Source organism: Delphinus delphis, chromosome 1 (genome assembly GCF_949987515.2).
Source record: "Delphinus delphis chromosome 1, mDelDel1.2, whole genome shotgun sequence".
Classification (NCBI taxonomy): domain Eukaryota; kingdom Metazoa; phylum Chordata; class Mammalia; order Artiodactyla; family Delphinidae; genus Delphinus; species Delphinus delphis.
In genome coordinates, this window is record NC_082683.1 from 134,935,692 (window position 1) to 134,962,878 (window position 27,187).

General features: G+C 37.7%; 2 protein-coding genes across 4 annotated transcripts in view; both read right to left on the bottom strand.

Annotated features, from left to right (window-relative positions):
• The window catches only part of LOC132439920 (torsin-1A-interacting protein 2-like), a 36,937-nt gene extending 12,969 nt beyond the window's left edge, over nt 1–23,968 (bottom strand). Inside the window, exons 1-2 of one of the 3 annotated variants that reach the window (XM_060034800.1) lie at nt 23,858–23,958; nt 16,674–16,753 (exon numbers count right to left, since the gene is read on the bottom strand). The gene's annotated coding sequence lies outside the window, so the exon portion shown is untranslated. Of the gene's footprint in view, nt 1–12,122; nt 12,232–16,673; nt 16,754–23,857 lie in introns of those variants that run through there. The other 2 variants (XM_060034793.1, XM_060034784.1) reach the window with 2 other exon arrangements.
• On the bottom strand, nt 9,212–12,130 carry LOC132439934 (torsin-1A-interacting protein 2). Its single transcript, XM_060034812.1, has one exon. The coding sequence runs from the start codon at nt 11,627–11,629 to the stop codon at nt 11,234–11,236; it is 396 nt and encodes a 131-aa protein (XP_059890795.1). The 5' UTR covers nt 11,630–12,130; the 3' UTR covers nt 9,212–11,233.
• Nucleotides 23,969–27,187: the final 3,219 nt, after the last annotated feature.

Genomic DNA, 27,187 nt, shown 5'->3' on the forward strand with positions numbered 1-27,187 from the left:
AAAATGAGGAAAAATGAGAAAATCTTAAATGTCCATAAATAAGGAAGTGGAATTTTTAAATTGTAGTATATTCTTTTTTTTTTTTTTTTTTTTTGTGGTATGCGGGCCTCTCACTGTTGTGACCTCTCCCGTTGCAGAGCACAGGCTCTGGATGCGCAGGCTCAGCGGCCATGGCTCACAGGCCCAGCCGCTCCGCGGCATGTGGGATCTTCCCAGACCGGGGCACGAACCTGTGTCCCCTGCATCGGCAGGTGGACTCTCAACCACTGCGCCACCAGGGAAGCCCATTGTAGTATATTCTTAAAACATAATATTGTATATAAATTAATGAGTTAGATATCAAAAATTTATAAAGATACAATATTAAAGCATTTATATAAAATTTAATAAACACAATAATATATAGAGTGATTCAAAAATAACTGAACAAGTAACTATATGCTAATAAAATGGACAACCTGGAAAAAATGGACAATTTCTTAGAAATGCACAACCTTCTGAGACTGAACCAGAAAGAAATAGAAAATATGAACAGACCAATCACAAGCACTGAAATTGAAACTGTGATTAAAAATCTTCTAACAAACAAAAGCCCAGGACCAGATGGCTTCATAGGAGAATTCTATCAAACATTTAGAGAAGAGCTAACAATCTATCCTTCTCAAACTCTTCCAAAATATAGCAGAGGGAGGAACACTCCCAAACTCATTCTATGAGGCCACCATCAGATACCAAAACCAGACAAAGATGTCACAAAGAAAGAAAACTACAGGCCAATATCACTGATGAACATAGATGCAAAAATCCTCAACAAAATACTAGCAAACAGAATCCAACAGCACATTAAAAGGATCATACACCATGATCAGGTGGGGTTTATCCCAGGAATGCAAGGATTCTTCAATATACACAAATCAATCGATGTGATACACCATGTTAACAAATTGAAGGAGAAAAACAATATGATCATCTCAATCGATGCAGAGAAAGCTTTCAACAAAATTCAACACCCATTTATGATAAAATCCCTCCAGAAAGTAGGCATAGAGAGAACTTTCCTCAACATAATAAAGGCCATATATGATACAAACCCACAGCCAACATCATCCTCAATGGTGAAAAACTGAAACCATTTCCACTAAGATCAAGAACAAGACAAGGTTGCCCACTCTCACCACTATTATTCAACATAGTTTTGGAAGTTTTAGCCACAGCAATCAGAGAATAAAAAGAAATAAAAGGAATCCAAATTGGAAAAGAAGTAAAACTGTCACTGTTTGCAGATGACATACTATACATAGAGAATCCTAAAGATGCTACCAGAAAACTACTAGAGCTAATCAATGAATTTGGTAAAGTAGCAGGATACAAAATACACAGAAAGCTCTGGCATTCCTATATACTAATGATGAAAAATCTGAAAGTGAAATCAAGAAAACACTCCCATTTACCACTGCAACAAAAAGAATAAAATATCTAGGAATATACCTACCCAAGGAGACAGAAGACCTGTATGCAGAAACTTATAAGACACTGATGAAAGAAATTAAAGATGATACAAACAGATGGAGAGATATACCATGTTCTTGGATTGGAAGAATCAACACTGTGAAAATGACCCTACTAACCAAAGCAATCTACAGATTCAATGCAATCCCTATCAAACGACCACTGGCATTTTTCACAGAACTAGAACAAAAAATTTCACAATTTGTATGGAAACACAGAAGACCCCGAATACCCAAAGCAATCTTGAGAAAGAAAAACGGAGCTGGAGGAATCAGGCTCCCTGACTTCAGACTATACTACAAAGCTACAGTAATCAAGACAGTATGGTACTGGCACAAAAACAGAAAGATAGATCAATGGAACAGGATAGAAAGCCCAGAGATAAACCCATGCACATATGGTCACCTTATCTTTGATAAAGGAGGCAAGAATATACAGTGGAGAAAAGACAGCCTCTTCAATAAGTGGTGCTGGGAAAACTGGACAGCTACATGTAAAAGAATGAAATTAGAACACTCCCTAACACCATACACAAAACTAAACTCAAAATGGATTAAAGACTTATATGTAAGGCCAGACACTATCAAACTCTTAGAGGAAAACACAGGCAGAACACTCTGACATAAATCACACAAGATCCTTTTTGACCCACCTCCTAGAGAAATGGAAATAAAAACAAAAATAAACAAATGGCACCTAATGAAACTTCAAAGCTTTTGCACAGCAAAGGAAACCATAAACAAGACCAAAAGACAACCCTCAGAATGCAAGAAAATATTTGCAAATGAAGCAACTGACAAAGGATTAATTTCCAAAATTTACAAGCAGCTCACGCAGCTCAATATCAAAAAAACAAACAACCGAATCCAAAAATGGGCAGAAGATCTAAATAGACATTTCTCCAAAGAAATAGACATTTCTCAATATACAGATTGCCAACAAACACATGAAAGGATGCTCAACATCATTAATCATTAGAGAAATGCAAATCAAAACTACAATGAGATTTCATCTCACACCAGTCAGAATGGCCATCATCAAAACATCTACAAACAATAAATGCTGGAGAGGGTGTGGAGAAAAGGGAACCCTCTTGCCCTTTTGGTGGGAATGTAAGTTGATACAGCCACTATGGAGAACAGTATGGAGGTTCCTTAAACTAAAAATAGAACTACCATATGACACAGCAACCCCACTACTGGGCATATACCCTGAGAAAACCAGAATTCAAAAAGAGTCATGTACCAAAATGTTCATTGCAGCTCTATTTACAATAGCCAGGACATGGAAGCAACCTAAGTGTCCATCAACAGATGAATGGATAAAGAAGATGTGGCACATATATACAATAGAATATTACTCAGCCATAAAAAGAAACAAAATTGAATTATTTGTAGTGAGGTGGATGGACCTAGAGTCTGTCATACAGAGTGAAGTCAGAAAGAGAAAAACAAATACCATATGCTAACACATATATATGGAATCTAAAAAAAAAAAAAATGTTCATGAAGAACCTAGGGGCAAGACGGGAATAAAGACACAGACCTACTAGAGAATGGACTTGAGGATACAGGGAGAGGGAATGGTAAGCTGGGACAAAGTGAGAGAGTGGCATGGACGTATATACACTACCAAACGTAAAACAGATAGTTAGTGGGAAGCAGCCACATAGCACAGGGAAATCAGCTCAGTACTTTATGACCACCTAGAAGGGTAGGATAGCGAGGGTGGGAGGGAGGGAGATGCAAGAGGGAAGAGATGTGGGGATATATGTATATGTATAACTGATTCACTTTGTTATAAGGCAGAAACTAACACACCATTGTAAAGCCATTATACTGCAATAAAGATGTTAAAACAAATTGAACGAATGAAAAAAAAATGAACCAACTACTGATACATACCATAACATGGATGAATCTAAAAAGTGTGATGAGCGAAAAAAGCCACACACAAGATTATATGCCAAATGATTCCATTTATATGAAGTTCTAGAATTGCCAATGGTCTGCAGTGATGGAAAACAGATCAGAGGTTCCTAAGGGAAGGACTACTGACTGGAAAAGGGCATGAGAAAACCTTCTGGAGTAATGAAAGTGCTTCATATTTTTATTGAGGTAGTGTTTGTCACCAAACTTAAAATCTGTACATTTTATTGCATGTAGAATATCCTCAAAAAACTTTTTTTCAAATAACAACTGAATGCTTTAAAAAACGTATTACTTGGAAACGGGGTTGTGGTCAATAAGCAGTCTGCAAAGAAATCATGAGAGATATTTCAATAATCTTGCAAATGTTCAATATACACCTTTCTTGTCACAAGGCACACATCATTCCTATAGCCCATTTCACTCAGACCCTTTGTAACATCGTTGTACATAGCCAAAACGTAGTCCCTCGAGGCTACAAGGAAGAAGTGGTACAAACACAGAGGTTCTTGACACATCCTCACAAAAAGTCACATGGTGGGGTATCTGGGAGATCTGGAGGCCACTATTCCAGAGGCAGGTCAATCTTTTCAACAGTGTCCAATCAATACCAGGAAATGTATACATTAGGAATCTCTGGACTGTGTAATAGAAGTGAGGCAGAGCCTCATGCTGATGGAAAATAGGCATGTTGGAGACTTTCTGCAGCTGTAGGAAAAACCACTCCATAAGAATGTCCAAAAAAAAAAATACCTTTGATGGTATCTTTTGCAAAAAGGAACTGATGAAGTGAATCCCTTTCAAGTTCAATTGTGAAATGTTGGTTTTCAGTGCCCCATTTATGGAGGTTATGATTCATTTTTCCACTTAAAGAAAACAGCCTTATCACTGGTAGTTATCTCCACTTCTCTGTGACCCTGAAATCTGCACCAAAACTTATTGTTTTGCTTTAACTGTCTCCATGAGGGCGTGAACCAGGTTAAAGTAGTAAGGCTGCATTCTCCATAACTGGAGAAAATCAACAGATAGTAGGCTGAGGGATGCCTACTATTTCGATATCCTGAGACCTCCCTGAAGAGGGACACAAATTTGCCTCAGTGCCTCTTCTTCTGTTGTGGCTACCCTGTGCTCTGTCTTTAAGATGCACCTTTTCTGCTCCATCTCAATGTACCAGTGGTAATGTTTTGTCAGCCTGGTAGGTGTTCATTGTCTGGTATATGGAATGACCTTTGCACTGCAGTAATACAACCAAGTTTAGCAGACTCCAACACATAAAATTAAATGTTGTAAGGTTATCTCTACAGATTGATGCATAATACATGTTTATATATGAATGTTACTAATAAAATTTTGAAAGTGTTCAACTATTTTATTGCTCTGTACATTGTTTAAACACATGAACAGAAAGGATATATGCTTGCTTCTATGGAGGAAAGGACAGGAATAGGATGAGAACAAGAATCGGTTTCAACTGTACCTGTAAAGCCTCTAAAAAAAAGAAAAAAAGGTATATGTGGCAAAATGTTAGCGCATTTTATCTATTTTTTCAAATTGAAGTATAGTTGATTTACAGTTGTGTTAATTTCTGTACAGCAAAGTGATTTGTTATACATATATATACATTTTTATATTCTTTTCCATTATAGTTTATCACAGGATATTGAATATAGTCCCCTGTATTATACGGTAGGACCTTGTTGTTTATCCATTCTGTATATAATAGTTTGCGTCTGCTAACCCCAAACTTCCACTCCATCCCTCCCTCCACCTTCCCTCCCCCTTGGCAACCACAAGTCTGTTCTCTATGTCTGTGAGTCTTTGTTTCGTACATAAGTTCATTTGTGTCATATTTTAGACTCCACATATAAGTGATATTATATGGTATTTGTCTTTTTTTTTCTGACTTACTTCACTTAGTATGAGAATCTCTAGTTCCATCCATGTTGCTGCAAATGGCATTATTTCATTCTTTTTTATGGCTGAGCAGTATTCTGTTGTATATAGGTATACCTTCTTTATTCATCTGTCAATGGACATTTAGGTTGTTTCCATGTCGTGGCTATTGTGAACAGTGCTGCTATGAACATAGGAGTGTATGTATCTTTTTGTTTTTGCAATGCCATGCACCTTGCAGGATCTTAGTTCCCCGACCAGGGATTGAACCTGGGCCCTCGGCAGTGAAAGCACGGAGTCCTAACCACTGGACCGCCATGGAATTCCCTATCTTTTTGAATTATAGTCTTGTCTGGGTATATGCCCTGGAGTGGGATTGCTGGACCATATGGTAATTCTTTTTCGGTTTTCTGATGAACCTCCATACTGTTTTCCATAGTGGCTGCACAAACTTACGTTCCCACCAACAATGTAGGAGGGTTCCCTTTTCTTCACACCCTCTCCAGCATTTGTTAAAATTTGTAAACTTTTTAATGATGGCCATTCTGACTGGTGTAAGGTGGTGCCTCATTGTAGTTTTGATTTGCATTTGTCGAATAATTAGTGATGTTGAGCAGCTTTTCATGTGCTTCTTGGCCATCTACATGTCTTCTTTGGAGAAATGCCTATTTAGGTCTTCTGCCCATTTTTCAATTGAGTTTTTTTTTGTTGTTGAGTTGTATGAGCTGTTTGTATATTCTGCAAATTAAGCCCTTGTCAGTCGCATCATTTGCAAATATTTTCTCCCATTCTGTAGGTTGTCTTTTCGGTTTGTTTATGGTTTCTTTTGCTGTGCAAAAGCTTGTAGATTTAATTAGGTCCCATTTGTTTACTTTTGTTTTAATTTCTATTGCCTTGGGAGACTGACCTAAGAAAACACTGGTATGATTTATGTCAGAATGTTTTGCTTATGTTCTCTTCTAGGAGTTTTATGGTGTCATGTCTTATGTTTAAGGCTTTAAGCCATTTTGAGTTTATTTTTCTGTATGGTATGAGGGTGTGTCCTAACTTCGTTGATTTACATGCGGCTGTCCAACTTTTCCAACACCACTTGCTGAAGAGACTGTCTTTTTCCCATTGTATATTCTTGCCTCCTTTGTTGAAGATTGACCATAGGTGTGTGGGTTTATTTCTGGGCTCTCTATTCTGTTCCATTGATCCATATATGTTTTTGTGCCAATGCCATGCCATTTTGATTACTGTAGCTTTGTAGTATCATCTGAAGTCTGGGAGGCTTATGCCTTCTACTTTTCCCTTTTTCCTCAGGATTGCTTTGGCAATTCTGGGTCTTTTATGGTTCCATATAAATTTTAGGATTATTTGTTCTATTTCTGTGAAAAATGTCATGGGTAATTTGGTAGGGATTGCATTAAATCTGTAGATTGCTTTGGGTAGTATGGCCATGTTAACAATATTAATTTTTCCAATCCAAGAGCATGGGATATCTTTCCTAAGTTAATGTATTTTAGACCTGGGTACATAGGTGAATGTTATTTCCTGCACTTTTCTATATGATTGATGTTAATATATTTTTTAAATGAGTAATCAAATAAAAATATATTAGCTTCTGTGAGGAAAAGTAAAAATCAAAAGAAAAGGCCTGTGGTATGATGAATTGGGAGATTGGGTTGACATATATACACTAATATGTATAAAATGGATAACTAATAAGAACATGCTGTATAAAAAAATAAATAAAATAAAATTCAAAAGAAAAAAAAAAAAGGAAAGGCCTGTAATGGTAACTCTGAGCCCACACACAATGAACTTATGTTACAGAGGCACACTTCAACCACAGCCTCCTATACATTTTGTCATATCCAGTTGAGAAGAGATAGGACAAAGAAAAGCTACCCATGAGAACAAAATCAGAGCTGGGAGAGCAGTAGGACCTCACCCAACCTACTCCATCCTGGAAACCTCAGTCTTATGATGTATGGACTATTAATATTCCTTCTATTTTACAGATAAGGAAACTGAGATATAGAGATGTTAAGAATCTTACCCAAGAACACACAACTAGTAAAAAATATATATATGTATCATAAACATACTATAAGGCATCCTGATTCTATATTTGAATTGTGACTCTAGCACATATGACCTGGGTAAATTTGCACATATTCTTCAACTCTTCTCAAATTGCTTATTTTGGTGTTGTGAAAGTCTCAAGTGATATAATAAATCATGTAGCAACTACATCTACCACAATTATGATTATAAATGGGCCTAAAAAATATGACAATGATTTGCCTTCGGTCATTCATCCCACCAGGCCTCTTAATCTTTACATCTAAGACCATTTGACATACATAATTACAGGATCGACCTCAGTCCCAAGATTAATCTTGTTCTTCACCAGGAAGGATTTAAGAAGTTTTTAACAATTCAGCATCAAGTTCTAACAACTGGCTTTAATCCCTGTTCTAAAACTAAGACTCTCCCTCATCCCTAGTTCTAACTTCTGCCTCATTCTCTTATACCCTTCCTAGTCCTAAAGACGTACTACATGCCATATGATTGACGTATGTTACCACATTTAAACCTCACAACAGTATGAGGTAGGTATTACTACATAACCTATTTCACAGATGAAGAAACTGGATACAGAAAGGTTAAAATGCCCAAGGTCATTTAATAGTGCCAGAATCAGAAGACAAACCTAGGTCAGCTGGCTCCAAAGCTATTATTTTTCCTCTATAACAAGTAGTTTTCAAGCTGTGTTCCCAAGCTTCCATGGAGACTCAAGGGCTGCCAGAGGAGACTGAAGAGATAGAAGGGGTATGGCTCAACTCACTTTTACAGATACCTGTATTCTGCTGATTGCCACATACACTTTGGATGTCATGGAATTCTTTCTTGCGTGCCTGTCTGCCTGGGCTACCTTCTCCTACAACTTAGAGATGAATCTTAACTTAGTCACGCACAACTCAAGACAGACTCTGCTTTAGTAGGTACTTTCCAGTTGCCTGTTTCCATTAAACTTCCACTCCTAGGTCTGCATTAAAATAACAGAGAGTAGTTCTAGAAGTCTAGAAATGGCCACCATTACGTGTAAGTAATTATCAACTCTCCTACAGTACAGAAGTATAGATTATTATGGCTCATATAATCCAAAACAGTGAATCAATTGTCATGAGAATTTTAAGAATACACTTATACTTTAAAATTCATTATTCATAACTATGAAGTAGAGTATTTTAGAATAATCTGCAATATTTTAAGCCAAGTAAAGTCATACTTAAAAAGACCGAAGCTGAAAAGCTACAAAGCTTTCTAAATTTTTTCCCTTGCTCAATTTTATGAACTCTACCCCATGATGTTAGTTCTGAGAGCTGACCATATATCAGGTATGTAATGATAATCATGTATGAAGGCAAAGTACCCTTCTTAATGTAATATTAAAATTAGCATTTTTGATTCCTTTCTCTTGCCTATATACTCACATACCTTATAATGACAACACACAGAACTGTTTTTGAGGAGGGCTACAATAGAGCCCTCCTCACAGTTGAGAAAAATGACTGAGTTACAACCTGAAATATCAGCAGTGACCTTCACTCTGATGTGAAACCTCTTTATGTCACCGGCAAAGTACAATAACTATCACTACCTTACAGTATTATGAGTATTCAGTTCCTATTCTTTTTTTTTTTTGTGATACGCGGGCCTCTCACTGTTGTGGCCTCTCCCGTTGCGGAGCACAGGCTCCGGACGCGCAGGCCCAGCGGCCATGGCTCACGGGCCCAGCCGCTCCGCGGCATGTGGGATCTTCCCAGACCGGGGCACAAACCCGTGTCCCCTGCATTGGCAGGTGGACTCTCAACCACTGCGCCACCAGGGAATCCCTCATTTCCTATTCTTTTAAGCCAGATAACTAAATACCCTGGATATGCTGCTATGGTATTTCTCAAAGTATAGTTCATAGAGTACCTGCATAAGAATCTCCTGAGGCACTATTTGTAAAATGTAGCTACCTGGGCCCCACAAGCAATCTAAGGAATAAAAATTTCTGTAAGATCGGAAAATTTGCATTTCTGACAAGCTCACCCAGGCACTGATTTGAAAACCAATTGTATAAATCCATTTAATATGTCCTCACTATTTAAGAATGAGATTGGTTAAAACAAAGACCCTTTCTCTATTTTGCCGATATTTAAAATTGCACACATGTAGTGCTTTTTGGTATGTGTCTGAAAAAGTTTAGGAGACAATAATATTGATCATAACACCACACTCAAAAGCAATACCTCAAAGTAAATTTTCACTTTTTAGAAAGAGCTTTAGGATAGTGTAGTTCTTAACCAATGGTAAATGATAAACTAATTAGTCTTCACTCAATTTAGCAGTCCACACAGTTTATTCAGCAATAGAACAGAAGAGAACTTCCATCATGACAGACATAAGGCAGATACAGGGCAGATCTCTGGGGTACATTCTTTAAGCAGACTAACAAGTGACTTTTTAACATGTGGCAGGCATGATTTGTTGCATACAAACAGCCATTCATTCCTTACTTCTTCCTTCCTAAAAGAGCCCTGATTTTATTAGGGGAGACAATGTGTCCTACCCAGGCAGTGCAACTCCATTCCCCTCTGCCAGGTTTCCCAGGTTCCTTTGTGAATCAAGGATGTAAGAAAAAATCTGTGAGGGACTTTTGAGAAAGATCTTCTTCCCAAATAAAAGACACAGACTTGAAAGGAGAAAGCTTTTTGCTCCTTACTTCCAGCCTTTGACTGGGACTGAAATGTCTGGAGCAGCAACAAGCTACATTGTACTCGGTGAGAACTATGAGGACAAAAAGCCAATATGCTAAAGATCCCAGAGGGGAAAGATAGCAAGAACCTGGGGCCTTGAGAACATTGTTGAGTTGCTACACAAGCACTGGATTATCTAGAATCTTAAGTGGAATTTTTAAATTGTTCAGTGGCCTCTGAGATGTTTTCTAAGTTTCTTAACCTGAACTCTAGTTTCATGATTCTTATGAACAAGTGAAGGCCAGAATGAGGCCAATGTCAGGTAAGACCTTCTTAGTTCTAAGAAAAATGCTTCCCCTAAACTGTTCATAATATATATGCAGTCAAGCTGGGTAACTCCTTTCGTCACCTATCTCCTAGGACAGGTACTTTTCCATTGCCAGGGGAGGACATTCTAAGTTCAGTCACCACAAAGACAGGATAGTCCTTGCTTATGTAGAGCCAAGGAGGTGTAGACAGAGGCATTTCTGCATGTTTTTATTGTCACCTATATAGGTGCTGCCTGACTGAATGTGATTCCTCTGACAGTGACCAGTTATGGATAACGTCATAGCCACACTGAGGATGAGCTAAATAGAGCCAATGATGAATAAATGGTTATATATGAATAAATTTTATATATATATATATATAATTATCACTGATTAATATTTAAGAGGTGGAATTTAGAACAATATAGTTTATTATTAAAATGTTTAGTTGTTTTACTGGAATAATCTAGAATTCAGCTACAAGGATGCTTTCCCAGAAAAGTTTTCACTAGAATATAATGAAAGTACACACAGTATGGGGCTTCTCCTCCAGGACTACCATGTCATAATAACGTCAATAATTAGGCTGTGGAGATTTTTAGGAGTAAGCTAATTTCAAAACATAGGAGATATGGATTAGTCAGGTTCTAGATGAACAATCTGGCTTGGAATACTGATTAAATTCATGCTGAAGAAGAGATGCACAGACCCTGGAAGCAGATCCAACAACAATTTAAGCAGTTTCCCAGAGTAGTGACAGTCTGGATCAGATATAGAAAGGAGTCATTTTTCCATCTTCCTTGGGCTACTAGTACAAAACCCTCTAGAGTCTCCATGATTTTGACTGTTTCAGAAGTTATTTGCTTTGGCCAAGTTTTTTGTTCAAGGTTTTATCTGTTCTGGTCAGGATTAACTGTAATGCAGGGTTAAAACCAGCAACTCTAGAGTCATGTATCCTTTTTCTAACCAGTGGAGGACCCAGAAGAAATGGGTGGCAAGCTTTTTCAAAGGTCCACCTGGTAAGATTTTGGGGAGCCCACTCAAGTGGGAAAGACCAAGGAAGAACAAGGCTTCTATTAGCAGGATTATCAGGATAACACTCAGGGCAATAATCAGCTCTGTTAATACGGTCTAAGAATACTTGGTAACATTCATTCTCAACCAGTTCAGTTTGGTACAACCAGTGGCCTAGTTCTAAACTAGGGAACCACTGCTGTCCACAGTCAGGGCAATGTGAATTATCTGAGAACATTGGGACCTAGAGAGACAACACAGAAAGCAATGTAACTGTAAGAGGCAACAATGATAAAGAGAGACACCCAAACAACCAGTCCTATTACAGGTTTGGTTTAGCACTTTCTCAGTCCAACCACCATTACTTGGAGAGGGTAAAATGTGGCTTGCACCTCTGTGCAATTCTTCAAGATTTCGTTGTCTATTTTTCACTCACTTGCAACCCAGTCTCTGAACTCAGGGACTGATCCAGTCTATGTTATCAGTCACTTACTAACAGCACAGATCTCAGAATAGCTCCTTTAAATTCCAGCTTCTCAAGAAAAGATAGGGTTCTAGTCTAAGTTAATTATTTTTTCTTGTGTGTTATCAGCTGGTGGTATCATGCAGAGGCATCTGGCTTACTCTGCTTTGCTGGTAAGTTATTATGTCTGCTTGGTGAAACAGAGGAGCTGACAGGTCCAATGGGTCTTTGGTGGGCGCTGGCACTCTTGCCGTTGTAATACACGTACCCAAGTCTTAAGGCCTTGGCACTTTATAGCGATGTAGAGGGGTCAGGAAAACCTGGCAGAGTCCTCTTGAGCGTGGATCCAATGAAGTCTTTCTTGGGAGGACCTTAATCAGGACCCAGTCACAGGGAAGTAGCTGCTGTTGAGTTGGTTGAAGGGTCTGGGAATGCTTCACATACCTGTAAATAATAAAACTTCAGACGACTCATGTGGGCTTTGAGTTGCTCACAATATTATTAGAAACATGCATTTGGATGAGAATTGTCTCATGGGTTTCCCCATAACAACTTCATATGGGTTCAAACCAATTTATCTGTTGGGAGTTATTCTTATGCTTGATTGGGCAACAGGGAGGATTTTGGTTCATTTAAGGTTTGTATTAGCTTTATTTTAGGACTATATATTTCTTTTTCCTACTCCTTTGGAACTTTGGGAATAATAAGGTCTGTATAATCATGGTTAATGTGGTAAAACTTTGAGATTTCTTGTCTCTCTTCTGTGAAATGGGTGCCGTATATATAGTTCTCCCATAATGGGTGGGATAACATTAACAATGGTGACAGCCTTCTAAAACAGACTTCAATCCATGCAGGGAAAAGCTTACAAAATTATTAGATAATATTCTTAATAACTAACCATAGGAAGTTGGATGAAATCCTTTTGAAGGCTGAAAAAGAAAACACAAGGGACACGTCTCATTGTCCACATCTGCCTTTATAGGCTCATATGCATTTTAAGTTTAAGAAGGCAATTAAGGCACGGTCCTGAGCTATTCTTGGAAAATATATAGTAAATCAGTTGGAATTTACAGATGCTTTCATCATCTTTGTACTCCTTCATGACACTGAATGTAACAAGTAAACAAGGTAGGGTAGAGCAGGATGCATGGAACAACTAGACAGGCACCTAGGAAGTGCCACAGATCACCAGAGCACAATATATAGTCTGCCTTTCTCCAGTGTTCTTTTGTGAATTCTGAGGCCTGATCCTGTGAGAGCACTAAGGGACACTGGGGAAGATGTGAGTGTTAAAACTGTATAAAGATATAGCCTGGGGCTTCCCTGGTGGCGCAGTGGTTGAGAGTCCGCCTGCCGATGCAGGGGACACGGGTTTGTGCCCCGGTCCGCGAAGATCCCACATGCCGCGGAGCAGCTGGGCCCGTGAGCCATGGCCACTGAGCCTGCGCGTCCGGAGCCTGTGCTCCACAACAGGAGAGGTCACAACGATGAGAGGCCCATGTACCGCGAAAAAAAAAAAAAAAGATATAACCTGAAAAGCAGAGGGAGTTATAACCCTTAGCTGTGATCAGCCAAAGCATTTTCCTTACAGACTATCAATAGCAGCTGTGATTCTCAGATTTTAAAACGGCAACTTTAAAAGACAACTGAAGAGCAGCCTCTGCCAGTGCTGCAACCTGGGGTCAATAGTCTGATGGGAGCCCTGGATGGGGTGGGATAGAATCAGTGTAGATACACTGATGTGTTTTTTGAGGTTAGGTGACAGTATGCATGAAGATTACCAACTCAGCTCCTCAGGCAGAGTGAACAGAAAGTAGGGTTCCTGACCTTTGTGGTGACAACATAGAGTATAACAGATTTCCCTGAGGGTCTACTGTCAAGAGCCACTACAGTAAAAGTTTCAGTTGTTGAACTGGGAAATCTTGGATGTCTAGTACATGAAACAAATAGATGATGAATAAAACCCACATGATTGTGGGGTTTATCACAGAAGTTAGTAGTAAAGTTATATGACTAAGTCTGACATTGAAAAGGTATAGAATTTTGGGTTTTTAGAAAGAAAAGGGGAAATTCAATTAAAACCACAACAAGATACTGTATTTCACATCCACCAGACTGGCAAAAATTAACAAGTTTGACAATGTGGGCTCTATATACTCTAGGCAAGACTACCCTCCCCTCAAACTCCACATCTCTGTTGGCTAAAGCTCCATTCCCTAAGCTCCAAATGCTCAGAATGAAGCATGGCCTTCCCCCAACCTTCATTTCTCTATCTTCAAGAGTTAAGCAAGACTAGAGCTCCAAGTATTCCTGAATCAAGAGCAATCTAGTGTTCCATATGTTCCCGACAAGACCACCCCTCCCCTCATCCTCCAAACCACAATGGGCAAGAGGGGAGTCAAAACAGGGCTCCAAAGCACTAAATGCTCAGAATAAGATCACCTATTACCAGCCTCCTAACTCATTCCTTCCTGAAAATACTCCTGGCAAGATTCTCGAACTACCCCCACCCCCAGCCTCACAAGCTTCACTACCATTATCTGCTTGAAAGCCTGAGGACCAACCAATCTCATCACACCTGTACCTCTTTTTATGTCAATCACCACATGGAGCCCAGAGCTTCCTGGTTATACTTCATCCTCTTATAGTCTCTAATCCCCATATGGCTCTGACAGCAGTAAGATAATATCCCCTTCTCTTCTTTACTTTTTTTCCCATAAAACATGTACCATTTTGATATTAAATATTTTAGCTATTTGTCTCTACTAAAACCTAAACTCCAAGAGTAGGGTGTTTTGTTTTTATTTACTGCTGTACATACCCAATAAACATTTCTTGAATGAATAAATAATGAGACTATAGAGTAATTTGAATCCTTATACCCTAACACTAGGAGCATAAATTAGAATAACCACTTTTGGAATTAATTTGGCATTATCAGGTAAAGCTGAGGATGTGCACTTCCTGTAACTCAGTAATTACCTGAGAGTAGTCTCAGGTAACTACCCTAGAGAAAATTACACGTTTATTTAAAAACATGAATAAAAATATTCAAGGTAGTTCTTTGTATAACAGCAAAATAACAACCAAAATGCCCAAGACAGTAGAATGGATTAAAAAAATTGAGATAGTCCCACACAGACATAGATGAAACTCAAGAATATTGAGCTGAAATATAAAGAGCAAGTAGCAGAAGAATACACACATACTCACTCTCTTATATAGTTTCCATTTACATAAAGTTTCAATATATTGCTTAGGAATAAATGCAATAAAGCTAAAAAGAAAAGGATAAGTACAAGGATAACTATTACCTTTGATGGGATAGGGAAGGGAATGGGATTGAGAAAGGCATACAGAGTATTTCAAAGATAACTGTAAACATTTTTTCTTTGAATGGCTGGAGGTACAAGAATGCATCATAATAGTTTACATAATCTCTATTCAATATTTTATTTTTTTCTACTTCTGTCTTCATTTTTACTTTTTTTAACTTTTAATTTTTATTGGAGTACAGGTGATTTACGATGTTGTGTTAGTTTCAGGTGTACAGCAAAGTGGATCAGTTATACATCTACATATATCCACTCTCTGTTAGATTCATTTCCTAAATAGATCATTACAGAGTACTGAATAGAGTTAGTTCCCTGTGCTATACAGTAGGTTCTTAATAGTTATCTATTTTATATATAGTAGTGTGTATACGTTAATCCCAATCTCTATTCAATATTTTATAATTAAAAAAAGAAAAGAGTGGAAAATAGCAGTGGGCTAGAAAAAGAGATTAATAGGCAAAACCAACTTTCACCCTGTGGACAAGAAGACCAGGAGCAGTTACTCTGCTCAGAGGCAAAGTGGGTGACTGAGGAAAACAGGAGTCCTACAGAAAGACATGGATCTTTGTTTTTCTCATAATATTGGAAGCAACTATCTCTTCATGGAAATAAAGTAACAGAAAATATATTGTAAATCAACTATACTTCAATTTTTAAAAATCTCTATGGAAAGAAAAAAGAAATAAGGTAAAAGAGGCCTACCTAATGTTAATTAATGGAATTAATTTTTCCATTAGGCTACCTAATGGAAAAGAACTTCACTTGGCCAGATATTCAACAGAAAAACTCCATCTCTGAAATAATACTTTTTTTTTTTTTTTGGCCACGCATGGAGCATATGGGGATCTTAGTTCCCAATCAAGGATTGAACCTGCGCCCCCTACAGTGGAATTGCAGTCTTAACCACTGGACCACCAGGGAAGTCCCCAAGATAATAATACTTAATAATAATAGCTAATACTTATTGAGCGTCACTATCTGTTCTAATACATGTAATACATTTTACATCTATTAACTCATGTAATTCTTACAATAATCCACTCTATAGTTAAAGAAACAGAGGTTGAGCAACTTGCCCAGAGCCACACAGGTCTTTGTAGAGAAATCAGTATTTGAATTCAAGAAGATTGGTTCCAGAGCCTGTACTCTTAACCACTATAAGACACTGCCTTTCTGAAGCAGTGACTGTTGAGTTTTAGAAAACCCTTTCATAAGCTATTTGCAAAGTTACAGGATACTCTTCAATTGTGTGTATTATATTAAAGTGGGGGTGGGAGAAACTCTCTCCCATAATTTTCCACTTTCACACAAAAAAATCCAGGATACATTTCAGGGAGTCCTAAATCCCCTGAAATTACATATAAAATTTTTTATGTACACATGTGCATTTTTTTCTGGAAAAAGAGTACAGCTGATCCTTGAACAACGTGGGGGTTAGGGGTACCAACCTTCAAGTAATCAAAAATCTGCATGTAACTTACAGTCAGCCCTTCGTATATGCAGTTCCTCTGTAGCCATCGTTCTGCATCCTCGGATTCAATCAACCACAGACCATGTAGTACTGAAATATTTATTGTTGAAAAAAATCTGCATGTAAGTGGACCCACACAATTCAAACTGTGTTGTTCAAAGGTCAACTGTACACACTTTTAGATTCCCAAAGGAATGGTTCAGAACCATTGGGCATGAATGGTTCCTAATCATTTTACCATCAAAGGCAATTTTTATTCCTGGCACCCCCCTCCCCAGATCTCAATATGGAAGGATCCCTGAACAACTACCATTCTTGTAATAACTTCGTTTTCTCATTTTATTAATTAGACATGTAGGTCTGCCAATCAGAACTTCTAATAAAAACAAGAAAAAAACTAGTGTTAATAGCCCTGATTTAGAAATTTTCAATATTTTAAATTACAGATAATATTCAAAATGCCTACAACATAAAGTCAGAGAGATTTCGGCTACTCTGGATTTGTTTCCTTCCTCAACTCCATTAGCTTAAGTCAAAAGTGGTTGATCTGGGGAAAAAAAAAAAAAAAGTGGTTGATCTGAGGTAAATGTATGATTACCACCAGGCTGGTAGAAATGCAAAAAATACCTTGGGAACCACCATTACTCAACTGATTATTGTTTAAGTTATTGAGGAAACTGCCACGTACTAGGCCCAATGCCAAATACTATACATACAGAGAGAAAAATCTTACAGAGCTTCCAGATGTCGAGGGAATCCAGATTGGAACCAATGCTTTAGGTAAAGGCTAAGAGCTTTTCGATAGATATAAAAAGACTGCCTGTAGAGATCACAGGAAATTCAGGAAGGCCCACAGAAGTTGGAATGTCCTTATCTTCAAGCGAACCTTGCAGCCAACAACAGTGGGCAAAAAACAAATTTAAAGGGCTTCCCTACCACATAAATGCTATACAGTCATCTTTCAGTATCAGTGGGGGATTCATTCCAGGACCACCCACAGATACCAAAATGCAAGGACCAGAGGGACACTCAAGTCCCTTACATAAAATGGCGTAGTATCTGCATATAACCCATGCACATCCTGCTGTATACTTTAAATCATCTCAAGATTACTTATAATACCTAATGTAATGTAAATGCTATGTAAATAGCTGCCAGAGCACAGCAAGTTCAAGTTTTGCTTTTTGGAACTTTCTGAATTTTTTTCCACAAATATTTTCTATCAGATTTTTTTTTTTTTTTTTGGGCTGCGTGGCGTGGCTTGTGGGATCTTAGTTCCCCGACCAGAAATTGACCCTGGGCCTTGGCAGTGAAAGTGGCAAGTCCTTAGCACTGCACCAACAGGGACTTCCCAGATCAGACTTTTTGTGTATGAGAACTAAAGTAAATTTAAGTTTCATCCTGTAGATTTATTAGAGGAAAATTTAGAAAATAAGCACTTTAACATCAAAATAGAAAATGCAGTTCTATTCAAACCAGTGAAATTTACACTATTAATGATGGCAGCTTAATACATATTAAATAATTAGCATCTCTAAATATTGAGTCTGTATCATTCTTCGCTATTTCCTGAATTGATGTTAGTAAGCTAGCTCAAATCTGCCTCTGATAAACAAAAATTCTCTTGTTCTTTTTATTTATTTATTTAGAATATTTATTTATTTGGTTGCAATGGGTCTTAGTTGTGACAGCTGGGCTCCTTAGTTGTGGCATGCATGTGGTATCTGGTTCCCTGACCAGGGATCGAACCTGGGCCTCCTGCATTGGGAGCTTGGAGTCCTATCCACTGCATCAGCAGGGAAGTCCCTCTTGTTCTTTTTAGTGATAGGATAATATAAGTTTCAGATTGAGTCAGGACTGGGATGACTGCTCCAGGCAAATATATCACTTAAACTTCAGCCTCAGCCAAGTCCTCATATGATATATAAAATCAAAAGAACAGACACATAGAAAAAATATAAATGCTCTAAATTTTCTTGCATTTCCATTTTAAATATTTTCACCCATGGAATAATTTATTCTAACACTACTCAATAATCAAAACTATTTTTTGTATGAGACAGCTTCTCTGATAAGTTTCACACACGAAGTGAAATCTCAAGAGCTTCATATTTCATTAACTAGTTCTGAATTTAGATGTTGGGAGATTAAGGAGTATGAAAAAAAAGAATCACTCTTCTTTTTAAATTCACATAATCTAAAATAATTCTTTGCTTAAAATATATTATGAAAATACATGCTCCTGAAAAAAGGTTTCAGCCTGTTTTGTGAGGAACTACTTTTAATTTGGCAGTCTTGAGATCACAGAGAGAAGGCACAATCTTCAACACTGTTGAGCACACACACTGTTCCCTCTTACGAAAATAGATAAGCCAAACAAAAAATATGATCTTGAGTCACCCAGGAGTTGAGAAACAGGGAACTCCCTGGCAGTCCAGTGGTTAGGACTCCGAGCTCTCACTGTCGAGGACCTGGGTTCAATCCCTGCTTGGGGAACTAAGATCCCACAAGCCTTGCGGCGAAGCCAAAAATAAAAATAACAAAAAAAAAAAGGAACTGACAAACATAACAGGTGTGTGTGTGCATTGCTGGCATTCCATAAAGGGGAACAACTGGTTTAAAATTTTACTGGTGCACTTCAATCTACTTTGCCCCAATGGACAAAAGTCCATGGTTCAAATTCTATCTACAGTTTCAATTTAAAACACCAGCAGCCAAACCTTTAAAGTTAATACGCAGTTTTCAACAGTGAGACCTAGTGCTAAGGTTAGGTATTTATATACTTGTATCAGCTATTTGTGTCTGTGTTGAAAACTAAGTATCTAAGTCTTGCCCACGCCTCTGCACCATATCCATTGTCATAATATGCCAGGATTATTATTTTCAAGATTTCCCACTCATTTCCCAGTGTTTTCACTAAATAGTACTTATTCCATATTTTTGAAGGGGAGGTTGAGAAAGTACTAAAAACTAGAAACAAAAAGCACTCCACTTACTTTCTTAGGGAACTGTTTCTTATATAGGGACTGGATGTCTGGAGCAGTTCAGATATAAATTTTTTCTGAGGATAGAGAAAAAATTTCCTTTCCTTCTTACCCTTCTTACTCCCTCGATTTGCATTTCACATTTAGGCTGACCCACGCAGAGGCAAAAAGCAACACACAAAGATCAAAGAGTTTGCTACGATTTCCAACAGTGGGTGGCATAACTAATTCCCAGTTTTAGCTCAACTCCTCTAATCATCTTTAGTATCTACAGGAAGCCAGCACATTGTTATTAAATGTTTTATTTTGAACGAATTTTAAACTTGTAGAAAAGTTGCAAAAATAGTGCAGAGAGTTCCTTATACCCTTTACCCAGTTTCTCCTAAAGTCAACATCTCATAAAATACAGTTACAAAACCAAGAAATTAACATTGGTACAAGTCAATTAACTAAACTACAGACTGCTCGAATTGTACCAGTTTCTCCACTAATGTCCCTTTTCTGTTCCATAGTCCAATCTGGGATCCACCACTGCATTTAGTTGTCAATTCTCCTGAGTCTCCAATCCGTGACAGTTTCTGTCTCTAATTATCTGTGACTTTCCCTGGTCTTTGTGACCTTTACACTTTTGAAAAGTACTAGCCAGTTACTTTGTAGAATGTCCCTCAATTTGTGAGTAGAAAGATAAAGAGTTTATGCATTTTTGGCAAGAATAATACCACAGAAATAATGTTGAGTCCTTCTAAGTGCATCATATCACTGGGGTCATGATGTCTGTATGTCTTATTACTGGTGATGTTAACCTCAATCAGTTGGTTAACACAGTATCTCCACTGTCAAGTTACTATTTTTCCTTTGTAGCTAATAATTATATTGGGGAGATATTTTGAGACTATGCAAATACCCTGATTTTCCTCAAAATTTCACCTACCAGTATTATAGGTAGATTTTATCTGCAATAATTACTACGCGGCTGTTTGTCTAATAGTGATTTTGTTTCCTTTTTACCATGTTTACTCATTGGAATTCTTCTCTAAGAAAGAGCTGTCCCTTCTTGAATTCTATTTATTTATCAACTATGTCAGTATGGACTCATGGCCACTTACTTTACTTTATTCTATGGGTTAAAATCCAGTACTACCATTACTCATTTTATTACTCAGGTTGTTCCAACTTTGGCCATCAAGCTCCTTCAAGTTCCTCCTGTGTCCTTTCAACAAGCTCCCAAACCTTTTTGAGCATTTACTTAATTTCAAGCACCACAAGATGTTCCAGGCTCACCTTGTATTTTCCCTGACTCAGACCTGGAATCAAGTACGGCTCAAAAAAAAAAAAAAAAAAAAAAAAAAAATCCTAGTTCCTTTTATCAGAGGATAGTGTTTAAAAACAAGAGCTGGGTGCTCATTGCTACTGGGGTTTCACCATCCGGTCAACAATTTGGACAACCCCCACTATTATTTGTTTCCTTACTAAACTCATTAGCTGGAAATCATTAGCATCACCTGGGAACCTATTAGAAATGCAAACTCTTGGGACCCACCCCAGACCTACCAGACTAGAATCTTTGAGGGTCTGGTGCAGGAATTTGTTTTAACAGGCTCACCAGATGATTCTGATGCTCACTATAAAATTTAAGAAACATGAAACACTGCTTTAATGAAGAAGAGTTAGCTTTCCATCACTATAAACCCTATGTTTACTATATCTATCCCTAATAAAAAAGGGGAAAATTTACTCTTAATAACTTGTGCATAAATTATATTTTTACTGCCACAACTAATAAAACTATAGGTGAATGCCTCATCTGTTAAGGCACTGAACACTTCCCTACTCTTGTTTTCCTACAAAATTTTTTTTACATGTGGTGGTCATGGTAGTTATAAAGTACAAATATTGTTACTCTTATACAAAGAAGTTTAAGTCAGCCTGCAGGACCATCTCCTGCCTACATATATGACTCAACATCCATATAGTGAATCTATAAATATGAAATCCTCCCAGCACAGTCCTCTAAAGTCAGACTGCCTAGGCCTGAATGACTGCTCCAGCACCTGACTTGGTGAACTCTGCTCTATTTCCCTGGTTTTCTTAACCACAAAATGGAATAACTACCCAGATGAAAGAAGCATTATGAGGGTTAAAGTGATAATGTGCAGCACTTACCGCTATGGGGGCACAAAAGAAGTCTCAGGATGTGTTTATTATTATTTGAACTGTTAAGTAAAAGTGCAACTAGAGGTTTTATTTTTCGGAATGGGGAAAGCAAGTGGACACTGTGCTAAAGGAAAGTTCTGCTGTTTCTTCACTAGTAGATCAAAATAAAGGCAGAACCAGAGAGCTCTATTTATATAATTAAAACAAAACCCTCAGAAGTTTACAAATTAATGTTTTAAATTTGCCTTTTGGCAAAAATGTTATTATATTTACATTATGTACACCCATGATCAAGAGCTAAAGAAGAGTATATAAAAATAAAAACAATTTGATTTGTCCAGGTAGTGGAATAATTGGTGAATTTTCTTCCTTTCTATTTTGATTATCAAAACCATGTGCCACTTCCTTTAATATTAGTAAAGAAGAAAGTAGTCCAATTAGTAATAACTGTTTCCACTTATTGAGTCCTTAAACCCATTTAATATTCCAAATAACCCTATGACTCTCCACTTTAAAGATGAGGTAATGGGCTCAGAGAGATAAAGCAACCTGCCCAAGCCACAAATTGACAGAACAGGAATTCAAACTCAGCTCTGACTCCGAAGTCTACGCTCATAACCAATGTTGGAGACATCTTTCTTTATTCACAAATGCTTGATTTGCTGTGCAAAACTTACGATAAAGTATAATCACTATATTGACTTATCTCTTGGACACAGTAGTCATTATAAAATATAGACTATTAATGAAATTTTAACACAATTAAAATTCTAAATGAAAAATGAAAAACAGCATAAAGCAGACAAGGCTTCTCTCAGCAAACTTTCCTTCAGGAAATTCAAGCGGCACTTCAGAGAAATGTGGATTTCCATGGTATACAGTTTAAAATTACCGCCTACGCAAAAATAAATTACATACAAGACGCTATACGTTATTTAAATACCCAATAATCCTCAAATAATTAGCTAAATTCTTCTTACTTTATTTGTTACTTATAGAAGCTCTCAGGCTAGTATTATCTCTACACTAGGAAGAAAAACAAGTGAAGTAGAGCTGAACTGAGTCACTTATGGTTATGATAAACCAGAGTAAAACTGGTAATCAAGTTCTGGGCTCTGCATTCAGCATAAGCATTACTCAGGAGAGACTCCGAAAGTTTTCACAGCAAATGTCAGTTTTCAAACCGTTCTAATCCACACAAAGGCTTCCAGGAAAATTTTTAGTTCCTCTACCAGTAAATTCCTTTTTAAATTAGATTATTTCCCACTGACCATTTATATAGTAATCCTGTGCTTGAAAAACAAAACTGATAAATACGGATAACAGCCACAGCCCTAATTCTTAACAAACAGAGACAAGGAAAGGATCTCTCATATAGATCCAAAAATAAAATGTTTTAAAACCTAAAGACAGGTAAAATTGAAACAGTGTGTTGAATCAGATTAACTGATTTCTGTAACTGTGTATAAAGTCTAACAATTAAGCACTACTGATTAAGTAGAGAGTAAACTTTTTTGAAGGAAAGAAAAAGGGGTAAACTTTCTCGGGTATGAAATACAATTGGGACTACATATATAATATGTAATTAATTGGTAATTGCAGGGTCTTACTAAAACTTCTCTCTTTTTAGCACCATAAAGGCTAAAAGGCAGGGGTGGCAAGTGAGGGATGGCGGGGCGGCGGCGGGGGAACGCGGACACTATCTTATAAAGATTAAAAAGACGAATGATGGGATCCTGTTAAGCATGAAGGTAAAGGGAGTAATCAACACCTGCACTGGTAGATTTCCCGTTTACATTTGAACCTTATAGGAATTCTGCTTCTCGTCTCAAAGTCCAAACCAAACATTTATTCCCACCTTATTCTGTTTAATGTTTATATGATTCTGTTTCTCTTTTTTCACTCCAAAACAAAAATATACCTCCAACCTGCTCCGTTTAAGGTTTTTGCGGTAAGGAGGTGGGGGTGGGGAAGGACCGTTTCTGAAAGATATTTAAAAAGAAGGTATCAGATCAAATATTAAAACATGGAAAAGTTGTATACAAATTTTACTTACAAATTCTAGCGGGGTTTTAAATCGTCGACTGTCAATGTCAGGAGGGCCCTTAGAGTGTTCTTTCTGCTCCACAACGCTGAGCTGCACCCCTCGGACGCGGCGGAACAGAACGTCGTCCCGTCCCTGCCCACGTGACCGCGACCTCCGCGGGGAGGGTAGGCGCCCGCGGAATGCTGGGACTGGTAGGTGCCGGCCCCTCCTCCCCGCAGGCGGCCAGCGGCCGAGCTGGAGGCTGGAGGTGCGGTGAGTGCAGCGGCAGAACCGCAAGCCTCCCCGCGTTCTCAGGCTGCTACCAGACCCGGAGGCAGGCATCCCTGCAAGACCCTGGAGGACCCTAAACCCTCATAAAGACCTAAAGTTCATAGGCTCGAGGAACTAATGGAACCAACACAGTGAGAGGTACTAGCCAATGATACTGGCAAGCACCAGTAAGACTTGACTTAGAAGCCGGCCTCTACCATTACGAGGTGCATGTCCTCAAAGGAGTTGCTTAATCTAAGCCCGAGTTTGCTCTTGTCAAATGCAGACAACGCTACATACATAGTACCTCATAAGGTGGTTGTGAGTAAATGAGCTAATGTACATAACAGTGTCTACTAAACGACATTAGTAAATGATGAATAAAAAATAGCTATTATCTTAATCTATTAATTTTATAAAAATGAAAATTGAGAGATGGCAAGCAATTTACGCAAGAACACATAATTGGTTAAGGGCAAAGTCAAGTAAGTCTAAAAGTCCTGTTCCTGACCTGCACCAATTCAATACAACATAGAAGAAATCTACTCACATAAATCTCACTTCCCCTTTCCTGATTTTTCCCCATAACACTCCTGACCAACACACTATTGTACTTATTTTGATTTTTATCTGACTCCCATAGAATATAAAAGCCTAGAAGGCAGGGAGGGTTGCCTTCTGGTCTCTTCTTTTACTGCTGTATCCCCAGCACCTAGAACAGGGTTTGCCTAGTACATAGCACTAGCTCAATAATTTACTGGATTACTGATTCTTCATGTAACTGATTTTTTGGTGTCTTCACCTCTCAACCATCCTTTTTTTGGCAGAGGACACGGGATTTGGGAACATTCTTAGACGCTGTTTAATTGACTGCAATTTCTAATTCAACAAAGAATAAGTGGAAGACTTATATTCTAATCACTTCATTTCTAGACATTTTCATTTGTATTAACCGTCTTTAAAGTATTTTTTCTATCACTTGTGAGGATGGGGAATAAATGCAGCTAGCTACTGTCTTTACTTCCTCTTATTTAATATTTCAATCTTTTCCTTATTAAAAATAACAATGTTTCCTCCTTCTACTACGATATAATCCCAAAGTTATTTCTCTGATCAAAAGTGTGGATATTATGTACAATTAATTGATAAATGCTTTCTCAGTAAACAACAGGATTTCTGCTTACCCTAAACAAAAAACTCATGTACAAAAATTATCTTATTGGGGTTTCCCTGGTGGCGCAGTGGTTGAGAGTCCGCCTGCCGATGCAGGGGACACGGGTTTGTGCCCCGGTCCAGGAGGATCCCACATGCCACGGAGCGGCTGGGCCCGTGAGCCATGGCCGCTGAGCCTGCGCGTCCGGAGCCTGTGCTCCGCAACGGGAGAGGCCACAACAGTGAGAGGCCCGCGTACCGCAAAAGAAAAAAAAAAAGCTGCTTTATTTAGAAATCCATTGTCAAGAACATTAGATTTCTAGACTTAGGCCTAATAGCTAGGTCCTTAAATTGCCAGTCATTTAACCTGAATTATAATTTTTTTGTATATCTGTCTTCCCTAGTATATGGCAAATTCCCTCAGGGTAAAGAACACTCATTAATTTAATTCATATATTTATTAAGCATCTATTCTGTGTTTAATAAATATATGAATTAAATTGATGAGTACATTCTTTGTTGTAATCATTTCTTCTCTTGTTCTGTTTTGATTCACTGAATTCCTCTACATATCTCAAACTCCCAAAGTAATTGTTTAACATCTGGAGCTCATGCTTCCTCTCTTGGTATTGGCAGCCCAGCAATTCCCTTATAATATTAGCTATGAGTCTGTCTCTGTCTCACCTCTTTTCGGCCACCCTTGTAGTTTGGAAAACAGCTACAGCAGAATATCTGGTTTGACAAGGGTTTACCTTTACCTCTCAGTTAGTGATGAAAGTTGGTATTTGTAAAGTTGCTAAGGCGTGGGAGGCACGTATGGCAGGGCTAGGATTATGTATCCTTATTACCTAGATAAAGAGGGAAAATCCTAAGCAAATATATGTGTTAATGCTAAATTAAAGTTGCCGTTCCTCTGATTTTACTTCAAGCGTCTCATGATCTGTTTCTTTGAAAACCATTCCTAAACTCTTACAAGCATTTTTAATTACAAAATAACACATGTACTGAATATTCAATAATATATAGAACCTCCTGTCCTCTCTTTTTTAATATGTCCCCCCAAACTAAGTTTTACAATCTGTAACCAAGTTTCCATATAGTCACCTGTCCTGGTAACTGTTTTAAAGAGGCTCTTAATATATGCATTACTGTTCATAATATGAACTTTGTATATTAATACTATAAAGTTTTATATTCTTTAATAATTTCATTACAGAACTTTTACTATTATATGTTAATAATGAGTAATATAGTAGGTACCTCATAAAGCATTAGTTAAATAAAAGCCAGGTATTAACCAAGTATCAACACTTCTCAGCATTTTGTCAGAAAAGACTAAGTCCCACGAATCTTGCAAATATACTATCTAACTCAGGCTGAAGAGGGAGAACATGCTTTTCATTTTCCCTTAAGACAAAAGATTTTTTTAAAAAGTAGCATCTCCCATGTTGCTATTCCTTCAGTTTCTTTGTCTATATTGTATACAGTAAAAACAAAAGCTCAACTAAATGAATCTCCTCACAGGCAAAAACCTAGGTGATTCTCTAAAGCATGTAATTCCTCTTGTCTGTGGCCAAATTTTTGGACAATTAGTGAAAACATTGAACACCTTAAGATTTAATTAAATTGAAATCTGTGCCCAGCTTGGACAAATGAGTTGCTCAAAAACATTCTAAAGTGATTTTAAATACATGAAAGAATAAACAAATACCTTCAAATTTTTCAGGCTCGTTTATTATAATTGCTATCCAAATTGCAACTTTTTAAATCTAGTCACTAAAATCAATTATAGAAAGCCGTCCAAGAAGTGTGTGTATATTTGAAGGCAAGATTAATCTTTTTTCAATAATTGTTAATATACTAAATTAACATTCCTTCAGTGTGTCTAAATTTGGTTAGATATTTGCAATTATCCACATCTGCAAATACGATACACAG